This window comes from Pithys albifrons, chromosome 11 (genome assembly GCF_047495875.1).
Source record: "Pithys albifrons albifrons isolate INPA30051 chromosome 11, PitAlb_v1, whole genome shotgun sequence".
In the NCBI taxonomy this organism is placed as follows: domain Eukaryota; kingdom Metazoa; phylum Chordata; class Aves; order Passeriformes; family Thamnophilidae; genus Pithys; species Pithys albifrons.
In genome coordinates, this window is record NC_092468.1 from 16,712,478 (window position 1) to 16,735,177 (window position 22,700).

The window sequence follows — 22,700 nt, forward strand, 5'->3', positions numbered from 1 at the left end:
ATGCATAATAAAAAAAAATAAGCTTTGTGCTTAATGTGGAATAAAGGCTGGTTTTTTTTATTAATATCATTGAAGTTTCAGCTGAGTGGAAACTAGCAATTTGCCCAATGCATGTTTTATTTAAAAACTAAGACTTTTGTTTTAAAACATTGTAAATTATGCTGGTTTGTTCTAAGCTTTTGTAATAATATTTTCATTTTTCCTTTTTCTCTATAGCAAAAAGCATCCTTAAGTCCTCAGAAGCAAAGTCCTCTGGATAGTGAGGTAAGAGTCCAGTAAGATTATTACTAGAGATGTCAGAGTTACTTTCCTGATTGTGGAGAATTCTTCAGAACTGGGTTGTGGCAGTTTTTTCACACGTTATTAAGCCTTGGGTTGTTTTTTTTGCTTATGGGACCAGTCGAGTATTTCCTTCTGTTCATGTAGACTGACTGTCCAAGTGTGTTGTTTTATTGTTTCTTGTATGTTTTGTATGTTCTCTGAAGAAAATACACTTCATATTCCATTTTAACATGCTCCTGGAAAAGCAAGACAGTTTGTTTTCTAACAGGAGTATTCAGGCTCGTTGCTGTGTTTTAGTCATCCTTCACTGATCAGTTTTCTCCCAGTTTCTTGTTATTAGATCACAAGTTATCGCAGAAGTAATATTAAGTATTAGAATTTTGAGGGCTATCAGATAAAGAAATAAATATTTTTTTTAAATTTTATTCTAATATAGTTTTATAATCAAAACCAGTAAGTCAGTAGGGAACACAAATCATACAAGGCTCAGTCTTGTAGAATATACAGAACTGACCCAATGACATCTGTTTGGTCTCTGCAGCAGATTTCTGCATAGTAACTGCTCTTTCACTGTTTGCCATCCCCACTTGCATCCAGAGGAAAATAATTCACTTGGTAGTGTTAATCAGATCAAAACTTTTAATAATATAATGAACATTATAGTTCTTTAGCCGTATTTTCCAACTAACTCGTTTTTCTTAGAAAATTACGAAAATATGGTATATTGAAATAGTTTTTGCTCCTTTTTCTTCTTAATGTTCTTCTGTTCTTAATTTATTCTTTTAAAGGGTCCTTTGTTCTACCAGAGTAAGCACTGTCAGTGCAGTTTTCTGTATTTGCTTGAGACAACACAGAAAGCAGAGTAATTGATTCCTTAAAATGCACTGCAATTCATGGGTGGTGTGGCTGTGTATTCCTACAGGGTTCCATACCCCTCATGGATTGTTTTAAAAAGCCTCACAGTGAGATAAGCAAGCAGTTCATTTTCCAGAATTGTCTGTCTGTTCACATGCCGTGTGTTTCTGACATTGTGTGTGTTTCTGACATTGCTCCATCTCTCCCACCTCCCAGTGTCCCTTTCCATCCAGAAGGTCTCAGCATACTGATGATAGTGCCTTGTTAGTGGTAAGATCCTGCACGTCCTGGCCTTGTTATGTGGCAGATTCTAGAGCATAGAATTAAAAACGCGTTATGATTGTCTCAGATTAGACCAACTGTTTTAGAGCTAATCTAAATAGCATAAAACATGACCATCTTCATTGAAGAGGAGCTTAACTGTGAGCTATAACATTATGAATATGTTGACACTTTTGCTGTCAGCCATTTGTTAACAATACAACAATGTTTTTCCACAAAATAGTAAAAGTTTGGCTTTTGATGAGAGCAGAAGAAAACTACTGATAGTAAAGAACAGTTTGTAAAATGAAAAATTCACCTCTAGTTGTTCTGGTTTGATTTCTTCTCCATTGAGCTGCTTCCTAATTGATGTGCTCTTCAGTGTCAAGTAAACAATTTTAATGCTTCAGGTACAGCCTCTCCTTCAGCCTGTCTGTGTCCTGCACATGGGGGTTAGAGATACTTGGCACAGGAAAAAACTGCTCTACATGTGAATGCTGCAAATCATGAAATATTCCTCTTACCATTTTATTGTTTATTGATGAAAATGTCTTAAACATCATCTATTTCCACCACTTATCAAAAATAAACACATTTTTGTACATAATTCATGTTTTATGCTATTCCTTTCTTTATGGCATCTTAGCAATGTAGCATAATTAAAGAATATAATGCCATAATCTATGTCTATAAAAGAAAAAATACACCTGATTTGCCTGCTGCTGCATGACTGCATGCCTAGAATTTATTTTCTTGATTTATGTGCTTCCATTATTCACCTAAATTTTCTTTGGGCAGTGCTCTTAGAATATGCATGTTGGTCAAGATATTTACTGTGTCTTTATTCAGACTGTTTCGTTTTCCTCTTTCATATGACTGGCACTGTGTGAGACAGAAAGAGAGCTTGAAATATTAGAGAGATATTTAATGATCATGTGCCTGTTTAGAGAAATCACAATCAATGAGCACATTAAAAGGTGCTTTGGTATTTAAATAATAAGAAACAGGAGTGGTTTGGGTGAAGAGTTGACACTGTTGTCAGTAAATTCATCTTTGGAGTGTATTTTGAAGATGTCTTTAAGGACCCCATTTATACTTGATTGTGTGATCACATGTCTTTTATTGTAAATTAATGGACTTTTCAGAAACTATTTTGGAACTGGCTTCCATTGCTGTTTGTTTCCTTTGTGTCTTTAACTAAGTTACATCCTTTCACTTCACAAAAAAGGGACCAGGCTGGCAGGGAAGCATTAGAAGTAATCATTTTTCTGATCATTTTTCTTTTAACTCCTTGCTCTTTTCAGCAGCACTAACTATAATAGTATATGAAATGCTGGGGTTTCTGAACTGCTGAAGTCTGATCTGCAACTCTCTTGTGTAGTGGAAATAACACCCTGTGTCTAATGATGACACATGCCAGGGCAGCTGCTTCTGGCAATTACTGTAACTGGAACATTAAGCCCATACTAGCTCGTGAATTTGTAGCATTTTTTTTGTTTCCACAAATGTGTTTTATATGGTAAAAAACTGTTCAACAGCAAGAAAATATTCATCAGTTTTCTTTTAAAAAAAAGGTTTGTCATAAAAGTTAAAATTAGTTTTACCTTTTTATATTCTGTTGCATTTCATTTGATGTTTTCCCTAATGGGTTTGCAATTTAGCTTTGTCTCATTTCAGAGGACATAAGGAAAAGCTTTTAAAAGTCCTAAGTCTAATACATAGTTAGAAAGCAAGTGAACTTTATTTTTCTACTTTGCCCTTCTGGTATTTGTTACTCCTTTAACAAAAAACTTCTTAAAACCAAAATTTAAGTTGTGAATCTCCCTTTTAAAATCTTTAGTGTTTCTTTTGGTTGTTTTCTTGTTGTCTTTTGTCACTAATTAAAGTGTATTCATGTTGCACAGGTTGCTCTGACCATTTCCTTCCGTTTATAAGCAACTTCAGGACAGTCTGTTTGAAGTCACAAAATGATTGCTCTTGCCTTCTATGAATGTTACGAGTTTAGTTTAGTTGTTCCTCCTGCACACGTGTGATTAGAAGGGAAGTGGAGTGGCTGTAGCACTTCATTGCCAACTGTGGTGGATTTCTTTATGCTGACCTGTGATATACAGGCTGAGTAAAATGTTTTTGAATAAATGAAATCACTGGCCTCTCTGAGACAATAAAAGTTTTATATTGGCCGCATCCTCTTGCTGTTCTCACAAGAGTGCTCCCATTCATTACAGTTGAGATAACTTGTTGAGCTGGTATCAAGGTTTCAGACTTGGCTAATGATTTTGGCCTTCGTTGCTTATAAATCTCATTTTTCTCCAAGTATCTTTGTATTGTCTCCCACACTGTCCCTTACAAGGTCAGCAAGGCAGCTGCAGTGACCTCTTCCTTTCACCACCTTTGTGTCATTGCTGCCTTGTGCTCCCTTCCTTGTGTTGTGTTTCCTTGTTGTGGTCTCAAACATGGCCTGAGGCCGTCGTGTTGCTGTTTGTACGTGGGGTCTCAGAAACATTTTAAGTTAAGGCTCTTGGGCACCAGAGTGTGATGAATAATAATGGTAGGAGTAAAGTAAGCAGAACTTGAATTGTGCTAATTTGTACCTTGGAGTTTTCTCTCAGACCGTTGGTATCTATTTGTGTATTCAAATGTTTAATAACCAAATTCTCTTAATATATCCTTATTTGGTTCATGCAGGGTGCTGGTTGGGCTCTGCTTTGGCACTCCCTGTATCTGCAGTTGATTCTGGCACAGGGAGACTTCTCTGACTTCAGTGCTAGACCTAAAGACCATGTGCAGCATGTGCAGAGGGTGATGTGGGTCTGAATTGCAGCATCCTGGCTCCTTCAGTATTGTGTCTGCCTTTTCTTACAGCCATTCTTTGCCTCACTTCTTCCTTTCTTCCCTCTCTTTCTTTCCTCACTGTCCCTGACAGAATGGCTTTGAGCCTCTCTTTGTGTTTGAGATTGACAATAACACCAATACCATAAAAAGGAGGCCAGGGACTCGCAAACAGGTGAAGAGCATGTGGTGTGTTGCTGTTGTGATTGTCCTGCCCTGTGCTGTGTTCCCCCTCCCTTCGCCCACTGCTGGGTATGTGGATTGTGACAACTTCTTGTCAGTCTGTGTCAAGGTTGCCCTGCTCTTTTCATACAGGAATAAACACCTGTGTTAATGTTACAGCCCACCTAGTTGTGCTTGGTTTTACTGTTCTTCTACTCTAGCTAATGTGTTGTGTAAGTCAAGTCATATATTGAAACTCTTAAAAAGCCAGAACAAAACAAACCCACATTTTTGGCCCTTCCCTGCTGTCTTGAGGCTTAAATCTGCACAGTGCCTGAAGATGTTTCTGTATAAGGCTTGCCCTGAGTATAAATCTCTCCTTCTAGTCCTCCTGGCTGTGCTGTTCTGAAATGGCAGGAGAGTTACCAAAGTTTTAAATGCTGACACTTCCAAGTGTTTTTCACTACCTGTAGAGTTTCTGGGTGTCACCTGATGTTCTTTCCTGTGATGAACTCACTTTGCCATTTGAATGCAGTTTCAGAAAGTACAGATTCATTCTTCAGCCATTCAGTCCTCAACTGTGCTCAAAACAGAAGGCACAGAATTTGGCCTTTTAGATCCACCTGCCAGTGACAGATGGGCACACTGGAGCCCCTGTTCTGTAAACAGAAAAAGTTGTTTATTTGGTTGGTTTTGATATTGGTCATAATTGAAATGTGGCTGCACTTTATTTATAGCAACACTGACACAGTAAATCCTGACACTGACATCTTGCCTGAGAGGTACATTCCACCCACAGAATCTCATTTACTTTGTATTTAATCACAGGGATCAGCATGAGGTGTTTGTGGCAAACACAAAGTCTGCATATTGAGCCCATTATATGTGAGTTAATCAGATTTTACAAAGTTGATAGGAAAATAACTTACTAAAAATGCACAGTATCCTCAAAACATTTAGAAGAAAGCTGTTTATTTTTAGTAGTGGCCTAGAATTGTCTGTTGTAGGGTACGATGTCCTTTTTTCTGATGGCGTAGGTGTTACTAAAGAAGCTTGTACCTCACTTACTGTTCTTAATTCTGGTTTTAATGTCAGTGTGTTATGTGTAAAAGAAATATTGCACCTCCCAGGCTTATTAGCCAAAAAGTTCAGGAGGGTAGGAAGGCTTTAACTGTACTTTAGCAAGTATGGATCTGTTGCTTTCTGAGTGTTTCTAAGAATGTGATCGTGGTCACCCCTTCGTTTTTAACTTTGCTGTGTTCCACCTTTGTGCATGGCCTGTCAGCTGCTCTCTAACTCTGCTACTGCCTTCTCTCTTTCTGCATTCAGTCAGTCTCAGGGTTGAACCAAGAAACCTGTGCTACTACCCTGCCTAGTGCCTCTACCTTCAGTCCTGTCAAGGTATCTCTTGCTATTATCATTCACCAGTAGAGCCAACAAAAAATCTCGGACCCTCACATCTGTTTTAACAGGTGTTAGTCTGTCAGCGTCTAATCCAAAGTTCAGGTAGGGTATGAATCCGATTCACCTGATTGAACTGTGGGAGGTATTACCTCATCTTGGCTTTAGGCTGTGTCTAAAGGAGGCCTGATCTATAAAAACATGGTAACCAGTCTCTGCTCCAAGGGGCTATCGGTTGTCTTTGATGCTGCTTTTTCTCTGCAAGATCATTTACTCTTGATCAAGTTGAGTTCATCAAAAGTACACTTGTGTTCTTTACCTGTTTCTTTCTCTTTTGTGGAAGCTGCTGTACTGAATGCATTCCTCACAAGAAATCATTAGTCTGTGTGAGCACAGTGATAAAACCACAGTGTGTTTCACTGCGGAGAGGGTTTAGTAAGTAGCAGTTAAATAGCAAAGGTGTCAAAGAGCTGTATCCTTATCAGGGCCACTGTAATGCCATTTCTGCGTATTGGTAAATACCTGGAGTTTGATGTTCCCTTTGCAAAGAATAGTTTCTCACTTTTGATTGGAAAGAAGAGTTAGCAAAGATCTGTCATTGCACAGATAGTGCTATTTCATCATTCCTTTTCCTCAGATAAAAGCACTTGTGTCATTTCTGCAAAAGAAAAAGCTCTGTCTCTGTAGAGGTGAGACTTGGGGAACAACATACTGTGTTTTTTCACATTTCTGATTATTTTTCTGAAGCACATTTAGATAGATGGAGCCTTATTTTAAACACAGAAGATTAAAATGTAGTCATAGCTTTTCCAGATTAGCACCATTTATACTCTTCTATTTTTTGTTCACAGAGTGATGACAGATCCACCATCTCTGCTGGCTCACCTACCACTCAGACAGGTAACAGGGACAGGAAGAAAAATTTCTGAAAAATAAGATCAAAATGCCTGCTTGCTTATTTCTACTATGAAGAAAAGGGTGCATCTGTTCCCATCTCTGTATGTGGCACTGCTGTGTTTGAGAATTTACCCAGTTATTTGGGTCTCCTTAGAAAAACATGAGGGAAGAGAGACAGCAGGGATGAGGCATGTCCTGAGGCAGAGCACAGGCTTTGGCTGGTTTAGGCCTTCATACAGGCTTTGGCACACAGATGCATTCAGCAAGAGTCAGAACAGTTGTTGGAATTGGTATGTGGAATGTGCTTTGCATGCAAGTGTCCGTGGAAGTGCCTTTTCCTGCTCTGCTTTTATCGTGCATGGCTGTAATTTATTTTGTCATTATTACATTAAAATTTTTGGTTTGTTCTTTTTAATTAGCACATTGCTGAACCCATTTCCTATTTAAACTCTAACCATTTCCTTCCTCCTTCCTTTCCTGTGCCTTTTCACATTTGTTTAGTCCACCTTTCCCCTCCATATCCTGGCCATGCAGCCCCGCCTTCCTATAGAAACCCTTCCCAGCGACCTGAGAGTTTCCTTTTCCGAACAGCTGTCAGGGATGAAGCCAAGAAAGGTAGGTTATATAGCTCAGAAAACAGCTAGTTTTGCTGTTACATTGACATCTGCATTACCTGGGGTTTGCAGTGCTTGATTATTTCAGGTCTTTATCATCAAACTGCTTTTAAGAGTTCCATTTGTAGACAGATGACATTACATGCTCTGTGAACAAACTTTTATTTAGAGCTGTCAAATATTCCTTTGTCTTATCTGTGGAATTGTGAGAGTTTGGTCTGTGGTCTGTGTTTACACCTTTGCCACACAAGCCTTCAACAGCTGATGAGGGCAGCTTGATAAATTTTGCATTGCACCACAGCAAACACCAGAATTGCAGTTTCTGTAGAAAGACTGAACCATTTCAACCTATTCCATCTGGCAAAACTTTGTCCTCGTTTGTGCATGACCATTATCCAGCAGAAGGAACAGAATCTAAGCAGAAAGGAAAGCGTGTTAAAGAACACCTCATTTAGATTAGTAGAGCATTAGTTTGATTAACAATCAAAGGAAAAAAGATTTGTGAAAAGGAATGTACTGAACCCATTCTGCATGTGTGGTGCAGCACCAAATGACACAGAGCCAAACTGTCCTTAGTGATTTTCTTTCCTTTGTGCTTCCCTTTTAGCTTGTGCTTCATCCTCTACTTGTGCCTTGTCTCCTGCTAATGATTCTGCAGACCCTCGAGTGAGACAAAACTCCAAACAGCGAGAGGAGGAGCTGGAGCTGATAGAGCAGCTACGCAAGGTGAGTGCTGCCAGGAGCCAGAGCATGGACATGGTAGTAATTGTGTGACCTGGATAAATCTGCCTTTGCCTTCTGGACCAGTTGCACTGATCCAATATGGTGTGTAGCTGACCAAAACTAAGTGGCAGTGGTACAGTCTGTGTGGTTCTTTCGGATGGGCGCAGTGTGTTCACTTGGTTGGTTGTGGTAGATAAAGTCAGCTTCAAATCCTGTAAAATAATCTATGCTGATTCCTGCTCCTGAGTGTCCAGTGAACTCTGCTTTTAGTGTGAATCTGTGCTTCCTTTGTTCCTTATCAGCTTTTACACTTGTAAGGAACTCCCTGGAAAGTTGCCTCACTGTCCCCTTTCAGTCCATTTTTTAAAACTCCTCTTTGTTGTAAAGCCCACAGAAAAACACATGGAGTGCAGAGACTGCTGCCAGTCATGTTGTCAGCATGGTTTCCTCGTGTTCTGGATCTGTCTATTGATTCTTGCCTTGTCCTTCATTAAGTGCAGAACATTTGAGGCACAAACATTTCTTACATTTGTGCTTTTTGTCTGTCCGGGGCCACCACGATCCGGGTTTGTGTCCAGATACAATGACAATAAACATGAATATCGAAAATGCCACATGGCATTAAGGTACTGCTCTGCTGTGCCCCAGACTTGTTTCTGGACAGCATGAAGGGATTCCTTGAGGTGTTCTGTTTGTTGGAATTCTCCCAATAAATAAGAATTTACTTGTTGAAGCTAATCTTAAAAGCCATAAGCGTCCCAGATGGACAAGGAAAATTCCTTCTCTTTGTAGATCTTACAGTAAGGACAATCTTTGTCTAAAAGGAGAAAGTTACCTCAGGTAAAACAGAACTTGGTGCTGTTTGCCAATCCTCTCTTATTTTATCTCAGAATGCTCTGTATGTAGCCTGTCTCTTGTTTTACTTCTCAGGTAAGCTTAAATCTTCTTTTAACATTTAAAATCTTAGATACAGTATTACAACTCAGTGAAATTCACACTTTAAATAAGTTTGAAAGCCTGAATTGAATTTTTATTCATTCTCTTATACCAGTGCTCACTACCTCTTTTTTAAAGAACTGTTTATGCCAAGTAGTTCAGGTTTATATTTAGAGGCAAAAATGTTGTCTTGACTTTTGTTAACTGTATTGTCCTCCAAGCCACAAAGACAATTATTTTCACTTCCATAGGCAGAACCATTCTCTGAGGATATGTAGGGTTAGGAATACTGTTCCTAGATCCTGATTTCCATTATTTTTGAATAATGGTTGTGTAAGTCCACTGTGCTGTACAATGAGAACTGTTGTTCACTGAACTGCACTGCCCCCACTGTGGCCAGCTCTGGTCCTCGGCAGTGCTCAGAGCTCCCGTGGGGTTGTTCAGGAAGCTGGCTGGAAATGCCATGAGGATGGGCAGAGCTGTAATGCAGGCGCTCTGCCTCGTGCCAGCCGCTGTGCAGGAGGAATCAGTTGGAGGAGCCCAGCTCTGAGTGCCTGTGTGTCCTGTGCCTCTCTCCACAGAACATCGAGGCGCGGCTGAAGGTGTCGCTGCCCAGCGACCTCGGGGCGGCTCTCACCGACGGAGTTGTGCTGTGCCACCTGGCCAACCACGTGCGGCCCCGCTCCGTCCCCAGCATTCACGTCCCCTCCCCTGCCGTTGTAAGTGTGCAATAATGACAGTATTTTATAGCTGCTCAGAATAACATCCAGCAAAGTCCTGTGATCCAGACAAATGCTAAACTGAGTATTCTCTGTGAACGTGCATGACGAAAAGTAACCATCTGTCCTGTTCAAAAAAGGTCAGATGTGTTTTTAAAAGAAATTCTCTTTGGGTTTGTTTCATTTAATTGAAGTTATTCCTGACAGGGATTGTAAGCAAATGTTAACATTTGCAAGTCCTCCCTAAACATGTTAACTTGAAGACTAGTGAAATAAGAGCCAGTTCAACATTAAAACTCAAATGGGATATTTCAAAGGATCTAAACATCTGAGAAGTTCAGGAATTGCAACATTCTCTATAACAAGTAGGATCCCACTGCACAAAACAGTGAAAAGAGGCAGAGGGACCAAGTTGATTCCTGTGGCCCAGCATTACAAATTCCTCTGCTTAGGAATTTTAGCAGAGCACACATCAAGTACCTGGAGAACACCATCTCCTGGACCTAAACAAATCCAGTCATACCTTTGTGACAACAGGAAAAAAAGGTGGGTGTGTCAGGGGGCTGTTGAGAGCAAGGAGGGAAGCACACAGAGAAGTTTGAAAATGTGTGAAGTTGTTTCTGTTACCCAGCCTGGCTCAGTGTTCATGGAAAGCACTGAAGGTGATCTGTATCTGGGTACATTATTGTGTATCCTTTAGGGAAAAGAGAGAATTAGAGAAAGGTCCAAAACTGTAGGATAACAGCAGATTATTTACCTAATCTGTGTTTGCAGAATTCAAAGTTCAGTGAAAATGTTTAGGATCAGCTACTTGAAAGTAGTATAGAAAGACAAATTTCTTGTTGTGCACCTTTAAATTGTATGAATAAAGAAGAAAACTGAAGATCGTTCTGGGGGAAGAAGTTAAAACATGCATGTAGTGTTCACTTATCCTTCTTTTGGAGTCAGCCTTTGTGTTGGTTGGAATTTGAACTGGCACTTACAGGGCTGCCAGATGTATCATTGTGGTTCTTCTCCCTTGGACTCACTGGGGCAGGAAGATGCCCTCGTTATTTTGAGGAGGATTGAACTGGACACGCCAATATTTTAGGCAGATTGTGGAATCCTTCAGAGCAAAGGCATGAAGCCACTACTCAGAAGATTTACGTCACTGAGAAGATCTTTTCAATGGCCTGGTTTTGTGTGCTGTTGAATATTGTGTGTTAGGAATTAAATCATGGCTTTGTCATGTGAATCCCAAGAAAGAGGCAGCCATTAGTCCTGTGGCTCCAGCAGCAGGAGAGGCATCATGTCATTATTCCCCAGGCACAATGTGATCTTTGTATTCCCTTCACTCTTTGGGAGAAAGAAGTCAGCACTGCCCTTCAACCTGTTTCCTTGGTGGGGAAATGCAGCATATGGAGAGGAGAGAAGAAGCCTCAGCACCGAAGGAAGTGCTGGACTCACAGAGGCTGCTGCCACATGGACTGTGAGTAGCTTGTTCAAAGGAGCAGGGAGCTTGTGTCTCTTGAACCAGAAAGGAATGAGCATCAAGAACAGAAACAAGACAGAGCCTGTGCTGTGTGTGTCTGGAGAGGTGTGAAGGGACTGCAGAAAAACCCTCACTTGAAAACATGCCAGTGAGTGCAATTCAAACAGCTGCATCGAACACATCTAAAAGAGGCCGACAAGCAGCAAGCTTCAATTCCAGTCTTCTATTTTTTGTTTCATCTTTTATTATAACTCTTCACTAATTGAAATAGGATTGGGTATATATATATTTGCTTTAAGTAATCCACAACAGACTCTAGATTGCCTTATATAATGAAATTGCTCTGGAATCACAGCATGAAAGCCAATGTTCTGGTTTTGGCTGGAGTAGAGTTAAACCATTTTACAATGATCATGCTGCAGTCACTAGAAGTGTTAGCCAGTTTTATATAACACCATGTGTATAAATATTACAGAACTTACAATTGTCTTCTTTTAAAGACTTCCAGCATTCATAACTTAGCTTTTCATAAAACAGCTTTGAAAATTGGGCTTGGTTTTCTAAGAAAGGCAAACTTCAGCCTGCTTTGAATTAGACAAGCTTATGTCAGTGCAGTATGTTTCTGGCAAAGAGATTTATTAAGAGTTTTCTTTAAATAAAAAATAAAAATCGTTTAAAATCTTGCCAGTTAAGAACACTGTATGCCTTTGCTTCATTTCAGCCTAAACTTACAATGGCAAAATGCAGACGAAATGTGGAGAATTTCTTGGAAGCTTGCAGAAGGATTGGAGTGCCTCAGGTATGTATTTCTGCTGTTCTGATATGTTTCAGATGCAGTTTCATATGGGCTTCAGAACAGAACCTTCCTTAAAAGATTGGATTAAAATAAAATTATTAAAAGTTTAGGAGGTTCAAATATAAGCTGTCCTGCAGTATAGATCAGACTGATCTTGCAGGGTCTTCCAAAGCAGAATGAAGTCAGATATAATTTATCACAGCTCTGAGTCACTGTTGTGCCTCAAGTTCATAACAACTGATGCAGATTTATTCTGCTTTTAGAACTGGAAGGTATTTCTATAAAATCAGTTACATTTTCTCATAATTAGATATGTGGCAGCTTAAAAGTGGGATGAAATTTGGGTAGTGTTTTGCATGTGCTGTTTTTATTCCAAAGCTTTTCATGTTCCCTCACAATAATTCTCTTACATGTCTCTATTGTCTTACCAACAAGTTGCCTTTCTCTGGTGGTTGGTACCTGTCTTTGCATAGATGCTGATTCATTTGTTATGTACCAATGGTAGAAGTCTGTTTTCTCCTATTTCTTGTCCCCTTTTGAATCTTGGCAGATCTAGGAGGTAGAAACATATAAAATAGTCCATCTTATCCTGTTAGTCCAGTTATGCTGTTTTATGTTGTCCTGTCCTTTGCACTTTGTCTTGCTCAGCAGCTGTCTCAGTAGAAATAGTTTTAATACATCATGTTTTCCTTCATTTTTCTTCAAGTGCACTAATTAATTTGGGTTCAGCATTAGTGTTTCTGTTGTAGGTTATGGTTTCTTTCTTTTGAAAAAAGAAAGGGAAAAGCGACTCCTGTCCCAGATACAACTAAAGACAGTTCTTGAATCAGTCATGCAGGGGTTTTCTGGTGTTTCCAGATGGTTTTGTTTGCAGGCATTGGAGTATTTAGGATGCCATATTTATTGAGCTACGTGGCCATTTCACATGGCTCAGTGGTGAATTGTGTTGCAACATGATGAGGAGTTGTAAGTGTCAATACTGTGAGATCCTGCACTGTTTTGGTCCCCTAAGAAACTTTGGACTTTAATCCCAGCAGAGCTGCACAATATAAATCCATCTGAGGCAGAACTGCGCAGTTCCATCCCAACTTCCCTATTTATAGCTCCCTCAACTATGAAGATACAATGTTTGTGGGATTGCAGTACAGAGGAGATCACTGGAATGACCCAGAATTAAAAATAAACAAACACAAAAGCCACTCAAGAAAAAGTCCCTTGTAATCCCAGGCTGTTCTATCTGCTGCACCTCCTGTCTGGGACTCTCCTGTTTTTCTCATGTAGCTTGTTTTAATGTGAAAGAGTTCAAGGAGAGTCTCCCTGGGAAAACTTACTGAATACCCCACACCTGAACTCTAAAGTCTCTCACATGTCTGTGTCACGAATCTACTGAGATGTGAACATAAGATACCTGTATGTGAGAGTGGCGTGGCACCCCAGTGTGCTTTTCTTGAAAGGATGCCTGCAGATATTTCTTTTCATTTCAATTCTAATTACAAAAACAAAAGGCTTTCTGAAAGCATGGATCTGTGTAGGAATACTGACCTTCTGAGGGGAAGGCTGCTTTTAGAAAAGGCTAATTACAGGCACCACAGCAGAGCAGCAATTTCTGTAGGACTTCAGTGGTTAAAGAACTTGGATCAAAGGAAGCTGGCAGTTGAACAGATTGATACATGCATCTAGATTTCACTGATTATAGCAGCTACCTGTGGGAGAGGGAGGGAAAGACACACAGTGGGAGTATTTACAGAACTCTTAAACTCTTATTAGTAATAGATGTTTCTGCAGGATGCTGCATTTGGGCATCAGTTACACATAAACAGTTCCTTGTCCTGCTGTTTTCATTAACTAAATTACATGTGGAAGTTGATCTCTGGTGAGTACTCAGTGCCAGCAGCATCTCAGAAACCTGTAGCCTTTTCACCTCTGGAGAAAACCGATTTTCACTAAGGTGTGTGTTAAGCTGCTGTTCTTAACAAGGAGTAGTTCCATGTTTGAGCTGTACAAGTGACAGACACCTCGCTGAACACTAAACATTGACATGAAGTTCTTGGCCATGGGAGTCTTGCAAATTCCTGTGTGAGAATTAACCAGCTGTGATGTGCTTCTCGAATGTGTAGTTTGTATCTGAGATGTCTGATAACTGTGTTGCTGCTTTGTGGATGTTGCTGTGGCTCACTGACTGACCTTTTTTTTCTGTCTGTTTTCCCTTCCTGCTCACACACTCTGGACAGGACAATCTTTGTTCCCCTTCTGACATTCTTCAGCTAAACCTCAGCGTTAAAAGAACGGTTGAGACTCTTCTTTCCCTGGGGACAGATTCAGAAGAATCCAGTCTTGTCTCCCTTTCCGTTCAGCTCTGGGGCTTTGTGGTGTTTTACTGTACTCTAATGCTAACGCTCTGTATGTTCTATCGCTGGGTCTGTTTCCTGTAGCTGCAGGGTAGTAGTGCTGCTGCTCCCTCCCTCATCGCTCCGGTGCTTGGGAACACATCTGGGGGTTTGTCAAAACTGTGTGTATGAAGTGCTTTGTTTCCCGTGGATGGGACAGAGGTGACAAGTACAATGTGTAAACACATTGGTGCACCCACACAACCATCTGTGACGTGATCCACACTTGTATTTGCTGTGTCACATTGAGCAGATAAAACGCTTTCCAAGGGAGCAGGTGCTGTCCCTGGGCTAGGCCTGAGGACACGTGGGTGCTTTCTGTACTCTGCTGACCAGTGGAGTACTACTGGGGACACACTGCATTGTCAGCTTGTGCCTCTGTTTCCCCGTCTGTGTAATGGGAATTGCACCCACTTTTGTAAATTTCCTAAGGATTATCTGATGAAAAATGTTGAACAGTGTGAAGTATTTTTTTCAATGTCAGTGTTCTTGATGAGATCTCACAGTCTTAGGAGACATGGTCTGGTAGGTTTTGTCCACAGAACATTTTAAGTTCTTTTTTTTCTTAGCCCTAGTCCCTTATTCTGCTTCTGCGAGGATTTGATTTCTCAGTTATAGACTATGCTTTATTACTTTGAGTTAGGATTTTTAAAATCACTGTCAGTGAATCTTGAGCTGCTTGAACTTCACAACAGTTCAAGCAGGAAATTTTCAGAGAAATTAAGCCCTTCAACAGCTTTAAGTTTTCTAGCACAGAAAGAGAAGTCTTTAGTATTCTATGAGATGCTACAGCAGGTCATAGCATTTTACTGTGCTATGGATAAAACTTTCCAAAAACTCATTGAGTTGCCACTGGATCGTGGGCGCCCCAGCCAAAGCTTGTTCCATCCTTATTCCCTTCTTCATCTTATCCTGTCATTTTCAGAAACCCTTCTATCATGCAGTTGCAGAAATATAAATCCCAGCTGCACAAGCACCCTTCACTGTTTTACAAAACTCAGGAAGTCTTCCATAAAGCTTCACAGCTTTTCCCTCCCCAGGGAAAGCATCTTGGTGCTTTAATGTCTCAGGGACACCTCAGAGCTGCAGGGCACTCCCTGTGTGTGTGACAGACCGTGTCTCCTCAGAGTGTAGGTTGATTCAGAGAGCTCTGCTCAGACACCAGTCACAGGTAAGTGTTCAGGAAATGGCTGTTCCAAATGTGTATTCAATAAATTTCTGTTACATCTGCAAGGGCAGTAAATGGCTTGTAAGCCCAGTGCAAGTGGTGTTGGCATTCCAGCAGTAACCTGGAACTCTGAAGCACAGGTTAAGGTCCACAGGAGTTCAGTTGTTAATGTGGTTGCTACCAGTAAAATGTGTTATGTGTACAGAGATCTCGCAAGTTCTTGTATCAGAGAGTGAGTATTTAACAAAGGAGCAAGAAAAAAGCTGCTGCTCCCTGTCCAAGCCACACAAAGTGTTCTGTCCAAGCCAAACATCACTGAGGAAAGAGGGGACCTTTGACAGGGAGAGATTGTTTTATTTTTAAGTAAGCTATTTTTGCACAGCTTACTGGTATGAACTAGAATGAACTCGGTTCCTGTGTTTCTTAACTTCTAGTGAACACTGTGATAAAAGCTGCAAGGGGTTTTACACTAACAGTGCCTTCCAGTTTTTAAATTTTGTTTGTCATTACTGTCTGTGGTATGGAGTCATTCCAAAGCTTTTCCTTCATCTGTTTGCATACATAAGAAAAAAAGATAAGGCGTATTTGCTCAAGTTTACAAGTATTTTCTCAAAAAGCACACTTTTTTCAAAGTAACATAAATATGCTGGAAGAAAAATGTATTTTAGCCTGATCATGTGGCTTCCTGTGAGAATTTCAGTCTGGGTTCATTTGCTTTCTCTCTGCTCGGAGTTTTGCGAGGGGAGTGTTGGCTGCCACTGTTTGTGCTGAAGGATTTAACATCAAAAGTCAGTAAAGACTCAAGGAGTGGAGAAATGCCAGTTGGTGTGAAATAACACATGAAAAATAGTCTCTGTAGCTCTATAGGAAGGACATACTTGGGTTTTCTACAGATACAGAGAACTGTTGGACATGTATCCTGACTGTTGTGGATGAGGATGGCCAGGAAATGCCAAGGACTTCTGTAGGATGAGGCTTTAAATACATCTTAGACTGAGAATAGCACAACTGTTAATAAACACTTTGAAACCTCTTTTTGCATTTTGCGTATTCCTGTTATTCCTCAGAACAATTTTGGGAGTCACCTGCTGAGCCAGGGGCACTTCTGGGAGATGAGGGAGCGATGGTGACTCATTCCCTGCTCAGGCTGTGAGTGACCAGGCCTGTCCTGTGAGGACTCCCTCAAAAAGGTGGTGTGATTTGGAAAGGAAGCTGCTCCTCTCCTGCTCTGTGTTGTAGCAAGTTCACCGTGTTGAAGCAAAGCTTCCCCCTCCTCAAGTTCATCTCCTTTCATAAACCACTGCCATGTCATGCAGGCAGAGATGGAGGACAGTTTGTTATTCCCCTCTTCTCCCACAATGCTTTTTCAAATTCTTATTTGTAGTTTTTTAATAAATGAACACAGGGTTTAGCCCAGGGCCACCTTCTTTGAGTAGTCAAGGTCATGGTTCTTTCATTACAAGGAGAAATTTCATGTCCTGCCCCCGAGTGTGTGTGCTGCCTGTCCGTGACATTTCATATTTCAATCATCTTTTGCTTAATTTTTTTTTCTTTTCAGTTCAGTGGTTTTCATCCATTTTGTTTTTGTCTTTGTTTTGTTCCCCATTCAGGAGCAATTATGTTTGCCTCTGCATATTTTAGAAGAGAAGGGTTTGACACAGGTAGCTGTGACTGTGCAGGCGCTCCTGGAGTTGGCACCCCCAAAGCAGCAGCCACTTCACCACTTGTCTGCTGTGTAGAGACCTCCGGGACCTTTTGGGTTACCTTGGCTAAGCAGAAGGACCTGAAGACTTTACTGCCCATGCAGTGCATCCAAACACACAGAGCTCTGTTCTAAGGAAATGAGTTTCCGTGATTCCTGACAGGAATGTTTTACTTCATTTCTCCATTTTTTTGGAGATCACAACAGTTTCCAGTAACATTTTTTATTATCAATTTTTTTTGCCCCTTATTTAAAAATATGAAGGTTGGGAGGAGGGCAAGGAATTCCAGTGTCTGCTGTTGGAGCCAGCTGTAGAAACTGGCCTTGCAGGCAGAAGATACGGGTGTAGAGTTTGGAAAGCAATTCCTCGGGAAATTTAAAAAAAAAAAAGGATGTTGCTGCAGTGGGCACACAGGGAATTAAATTTCTTTCCTTACCCACAGGGTGCAAAGAAATGGAGTTCCTTTGCCTCCAAAGAAAAACAGCTATTTCTATTATAATATTTTAAAAATTGCATCACACAATCTTAACCTGCAGTGTTTGCTAACAGGGTCGAACCTCGCACAGCTGTAACTTGTGTTGGCATGTCCTCATTACTAAAATTTGAAGAAGAAAAAAACCCTACTTTTTTCCCATGGGAAAAATTACTGCATGTTATCTCCACCAGAGACATCTTAGTAAAAGATACTAAATCAGATCTGTTCAAATTATATTTAATCCCATCAGAATTCTTGCTGGGTTCACTTTCTGTTTGGGTTTTCACATGTCTTTATCTGAACACTTGTCCAGCATCAGTGGGTGGAGAATCTCCCCTGTCTCACCAAATCACAGGTGTATTTCCCTGCATTGTGAACAATTCCAGCCTGCCTTGCTGACCTGGGAGCCCATTATCAACTCATACCTTTGTGAGGGCCTGAAGCATCCCCTGCAGGCACAGAGTGGATCAGGTTAAGAACCCCCTGAGTTCCCCAGGTGGGCTGGGTGTGACAGAGCAGGGTCTGTGCAAACACAGCGTCTCTGGGGGTTTGACAAGGCTTTCAATAAAGCCTTTAACGTTGGAGTTTATGTAGAGGGATGTGCTGGTTCTACAGAACTGCCATTACTTCCTTCCTCTTTCCTTAGCATAAAAATAGAAATTCAGTGTACAGGAATGGGATAAGCCAATAAGTTTTGCATTTTCTTGGAAAGCTGATGTGCAAAACAAAGACAGCTCCATGTGCTCTGGTCCTAGTGATGAAGCCAAGCTCTCTACCAGATCAATTACAATAATTTATTCCCCCCCCCCCCCCAAATAAAATACCTCACAAAATCCAGCTCTCCTCCCATGCCATCCCTTTGTCAGGTTTTGCCCAGTTTAAAGCATCCGGGGGTGTTACACTACTACTTATACATGGTGCTTGGGTTCTGAAAGCAGCTCCAGGCATCAGTGGTATTCCATTTGGGGAAGGAGCATACACCGAGAGGGTTTTATGCAAATAAAGGAAGAGGAAATGGGAACAGATTAGCTAAAGTCATTTTTGCAGAAGTAAACCTGCCATGGGAGCTGCCAAGGACTCAGCTGTGTTTTTTCCCTTTTGATTTGCAGTTTTGTTTCCACTTTGTTTTGTTTCATGTATTTCTTTCAAGGTCCAGTGTGGTGACTGTTGAATCCCTTATTTCACATAATTGTTTTGGTTGCTTCTTATTGGCATTGGTTGATCACGTTGCAAGCAGAGAAGAACACCTGGAGGTTGTTTAAAACTGCCCAGCTGCAAAGAGCAACCTCCTCATGCTCATTCCTGAGCCCTGCAAGGAATGAGAGTGCCAGTAACTCACAGTACCCACAGGAGGAGCAGCTCCAGACAGGCATTCTTTCCCCCTTAAGTAGCTCTTGTGTTTCACTTAATTTCATTTGTGAGGAGAGTTGGTTGTTCTTACAGGGTTACATAGAGGTGTCTGAAGTCTCTGCTGCAGTTTGCTGAGGGGAAGGTTCTGCCTCTCACAGGCAGCAGCACAGACAGACACACAGACACGGGTACAGGTGGGTACAGGTGTTCCTGGTGTGTTTCTCTCTGCTCATCATTTCAGGGTGGGGGGCACTGACTTCATCTTGGTTTCCAGCATCAGGCCCCCTGTATTGTTACAGGGATGTGTTGCATTCAGCTGCACTCCCCTTGGGGGCTGTTTGAATAAAACCAGTCCCTTCACGGAATTGTGAGGGTGTGGTGATTGCTCCAGTCCAGTTTCCAGCACTTAAAAATGAAACTTAATACTATCCAGGTTGGTGGAAGTTTGACATTTCATTAATACTAGTTTTTTAGGAATTAATGGGGTGGGGGCTCGAGTCTGGCCAGCAAGAAGGGGCTGTTTGCTGTTGCCTGTGGCTCACGGCCGTGGCTGTGTCAGGGTGGGCAGGGGGGCCCAACACTGGGTACTTTGTTCTAAGCAATGTTCACTCTGGCAGTCTGAGTGTAGAAGATCTTGTTTGGCATTTATAATCCTGTGTTTTCATGCTGGCAAGCACTAAATCTGGTCCAGATGTTTAGGACAAAAATCCAAACCTGTACGGTTTATTTAATGTATTGCACCAAACCGACTTCACTTCTCTCTTGCAAAAATGGGTTGGGATTTTCCAGGGTATTTATGTGCAATTTTTGTTGTATCCCACAAAAAGAATATTTGAAAGAAAACACATATAAAGTAATTTGTTAAAGCAAAGAGATGATTGTCTTTCCTCTCCGGGGTGTTCTGTTGGAGGATGTGGGAGGGATCCACCTGAGCGTTCCATGCTGGTGTTCCTACACTGACTCCATGGTCACCACAATCCTTCCTCAAACCTGACGAGCCCTGAGCAGCATCTGAGGCTCAGGGAGGTCACGCACTCCAGGTGGAGCATTGAGGGCACTCGGGAGGCCCTGATGGCACAGGGGGGTCAGGGCAGAGCAGCCGCAGTTTGGGTCTTCCCCTTTGGCTTTGGAGAGGCTCCAACCTCCGTGTCCTACTCAAAATCTATCTGAGACAACTCTGCAGTGCCAGAGCACCTCTGTTGTTCTTGGCAGAGCGGGATGGCAAATGGTATTTTTACCCTTTTATGACTATAAATGGTTCTTTGAAAAACTGTTTTAGAAACAGAGGACTTGTAAGGTGAATTTGGACATCTAAAAATGCTTTTGTATAGATATTGTGATGTTTTACAAAGTGATCTAATTTTGTTATTTCTGAAAACAGTGTAAACGTGTAATTAATAGAGTAAAGGATTTTAAAGCTTCATCCTGTGCTGTATGTCTGTAAATACATTCCATAATTTCTGTTACATATAAATGTGTCTGAATATTGTATATTTTAAATTGCCTGTATTCTGCCAGTAGTGTGAACTTCTAGCACATTGATAATATAAGAGGAAACCATGGGTATTTGAAATAAAGTTTTAAAACTTATATCAATTACATTATTTCTTCCTGCTGTTTTTCTGTTGCATTAATGAATGTCACATGATGTGTGTAAGGTGTTTATTCCCCTTCCCATCATCACAGTTGGCATTTGATGGACCTGCTTTGTTTCTCTATTTTTCATACATACATATGAGTCCTTTCCAACTCAGGATATTCTGGGATAGTTAACCAGGATAGAAAAATTCGAGCATTTTTACACATACTATGCAGCCACATCAGAAGCTTTTTCTTGAGGGTATTTTAAACCTTCCCCAGACACAGTGATTTTGTACAGGTTCCTTTGCTCCTCTCTCCCCATCACCTCGTTTTTTACTTCTCAATGTAAAATGTACATTTCTGGGTTTGGGGTTTCCTGCTGCCAGTCCCGGTGCTCCTTGTTCTGGTCCTTTGCATGCTTTTAGCCTGTAATGAGTTTGAAGGGTAAAACTTGCACCCCTGCTTCCTGCCCCTACAGCATTTGAAAGGTTTGTTCTTAGCCAGAATGTTTATTTCTCTTTTTGTCCCTTCTCATTACTAGTTTATATTATTTTTTAAAAAAGAATTAAAATGCAAGGCTTAGAAATTGCCAGGGATCCGCAAACCCTCCCTGCATCATACAGGCTGTGCTACCCTGTGATGCTCTTCCCTGCTCACCAAGCTGCTTTCAGCATCCCTGTCTGACCTGCTGACTCCATCACTCACCTGGAAAAACTCCATTCCTGCCTCTGTCAGAGCTGCCCAGCACTCTCCAGCTGTTTATTTCTGCCCCTCAGTCTAAAGCTTTCTCCTAACCAGCTTCCCAGTCTCCAGCCTTTCTTATCCATTTAATTCCCAGGAAAACTCCTGCAAAGGGCTTGTGATTTCCCTGCAGAAAATTCCATGGAGGTCCACTTTGATCCCATCTCTCCATAGCTGGAAAATACAACCCTGGTAAAGTTTCTCCAGGTTTGGGACACTGCTCGTCCTGTCACTGGATGTGCCCAGCCTGGTTTTTGGCAGCTGTACAGCCATGAAACACGAGTCTGCTGTGGTTTCTACAGAGCAAGGTGAGGCTTGTTTGGAGACCAGCCCCTGGGATGGGCTGGTACAGCGGAGGAGGAGGCCGGGAGGAGCTGGATGGATCCAGAGTGGCCACAGTCCTCAGGTGAGAGAGAGTCTGTGGCAGCTCCTGGGAGGTGTGAGCTCACAGGTCTTGGTCAGGTCACACACCTGTGGCCCTGCCTCTACCTGGCAGTCACCAGGACACTCTGGTTGGGACCTGAGGTTCAGCACTCCCCACCTTAGGGAACAGCAAACCCTGTTCTGCTGTTGCTTTTTGTTTCTGTTTCCAGAGTTCTGTTTCATTCTCTGCTCAGAAGTGAGCACAGCCCAGCTGAGGCCACATGCCAGATTTCAGTTGTTTGATTGCATTACTGAAGTGTGCCTGGAGTTTGATATAATAAACAGCAGAGATCTGCTGCCCCTCTGTCCTATCCTGCTTTTTCCTTAGCTCAAGCCCTCTGGAGAGTTTAAGATCAACTTCATTCCTTCCACCCAAGCAGGTCACCTGTTAACACCCACCACACAGGGAAAACACAAGTGTGGTGAAATGCACTGAGTCAGCAGTGCCTGAAAAGGAAGAGTTAAAATTAGGAACGTAACTCCCCAGGGGCGTTCTGAGGCACTTCCTGCAGTGGTGTGTAAGCACCGCCCTGGCTCAGCTTCTGCCTGGACCGGCCTGGAGTGATCCCTGTTCTTACACAGCATGGGGAGTGAATGGATTTGTTCACAGCTTTGGTACCGGTGCTGGAATGGGAACATGCTGGGATTTCAGGCAAGCAGCCGTGCTCCGGCGGGAACACTGGTCCTAATGACTCAGGTTTGTCTGCAGTGTCTGGAACTGCAGCGCTCCTGGACAATCAACTATGCCTGGTAGTTGGGCACCAGCCCCTTTCCTGTTCAGAGTTCATGTTTTATCTCACTTCCCAGTTCAGCTCAGACACAAGGATGTTTGGATGGGACCAGGACAGGCTGGTCACAAAGAGCAGCACAGCCCATGGTTTGAGCTCATCTCCTGCTTTGGGAGAGTCAGAAACAAGCCAGTTCAG

The 22,700-nt window shown here is 41.7% G+C and overlaps 1 protein-coding gene across 7 annotated transcripts in view; it reads left to right on the plus strand.

Moving 5' to 3' along the window:
- Positions 1-20,628, plus strand: part of LRCH3 (leucine rich repeats and calponin homology domain containing 3) — a 63,308-nt gene extending 42,680 nt beyond the window's left edge. The window contains exons 14-23 of one of the 7 annotated variants that reach the window (XM_071566084.1): positions 217-264; positions 1,354-1,407; positions 4,322-4,402; positions 5,719-5,790; positions 6,642-6,690; positions 7,189-7,302; positions 7,909-8,027; positions 9,542-9,679; positions 11,872-11,949; positions 14,178-17,102. In XM_071566084.1, coding sequence (XP_071422185.1) covers positions 217-264; positions 1,354-1,407; positions 4,322-4,402; positions 5,719-5,790; positions 6,642-6,690; positions 7,189-7,302; positions 7,909-8,027; positions 9,542-9,679; positions 11,872-11,949; positions 14,178-14,378 — 954 coding nt within the window. In that variant the 3' untranslated portion in view covers positions 14,379-17,102. The other 6 variants (XM_071566080.1, XM_071566078.1, XM_071566081.1 and 3 more) reach the window with 6 other exon arrangements.
- Positions 20,629-22,700: the final 2,072 nt, after the last annotated feature.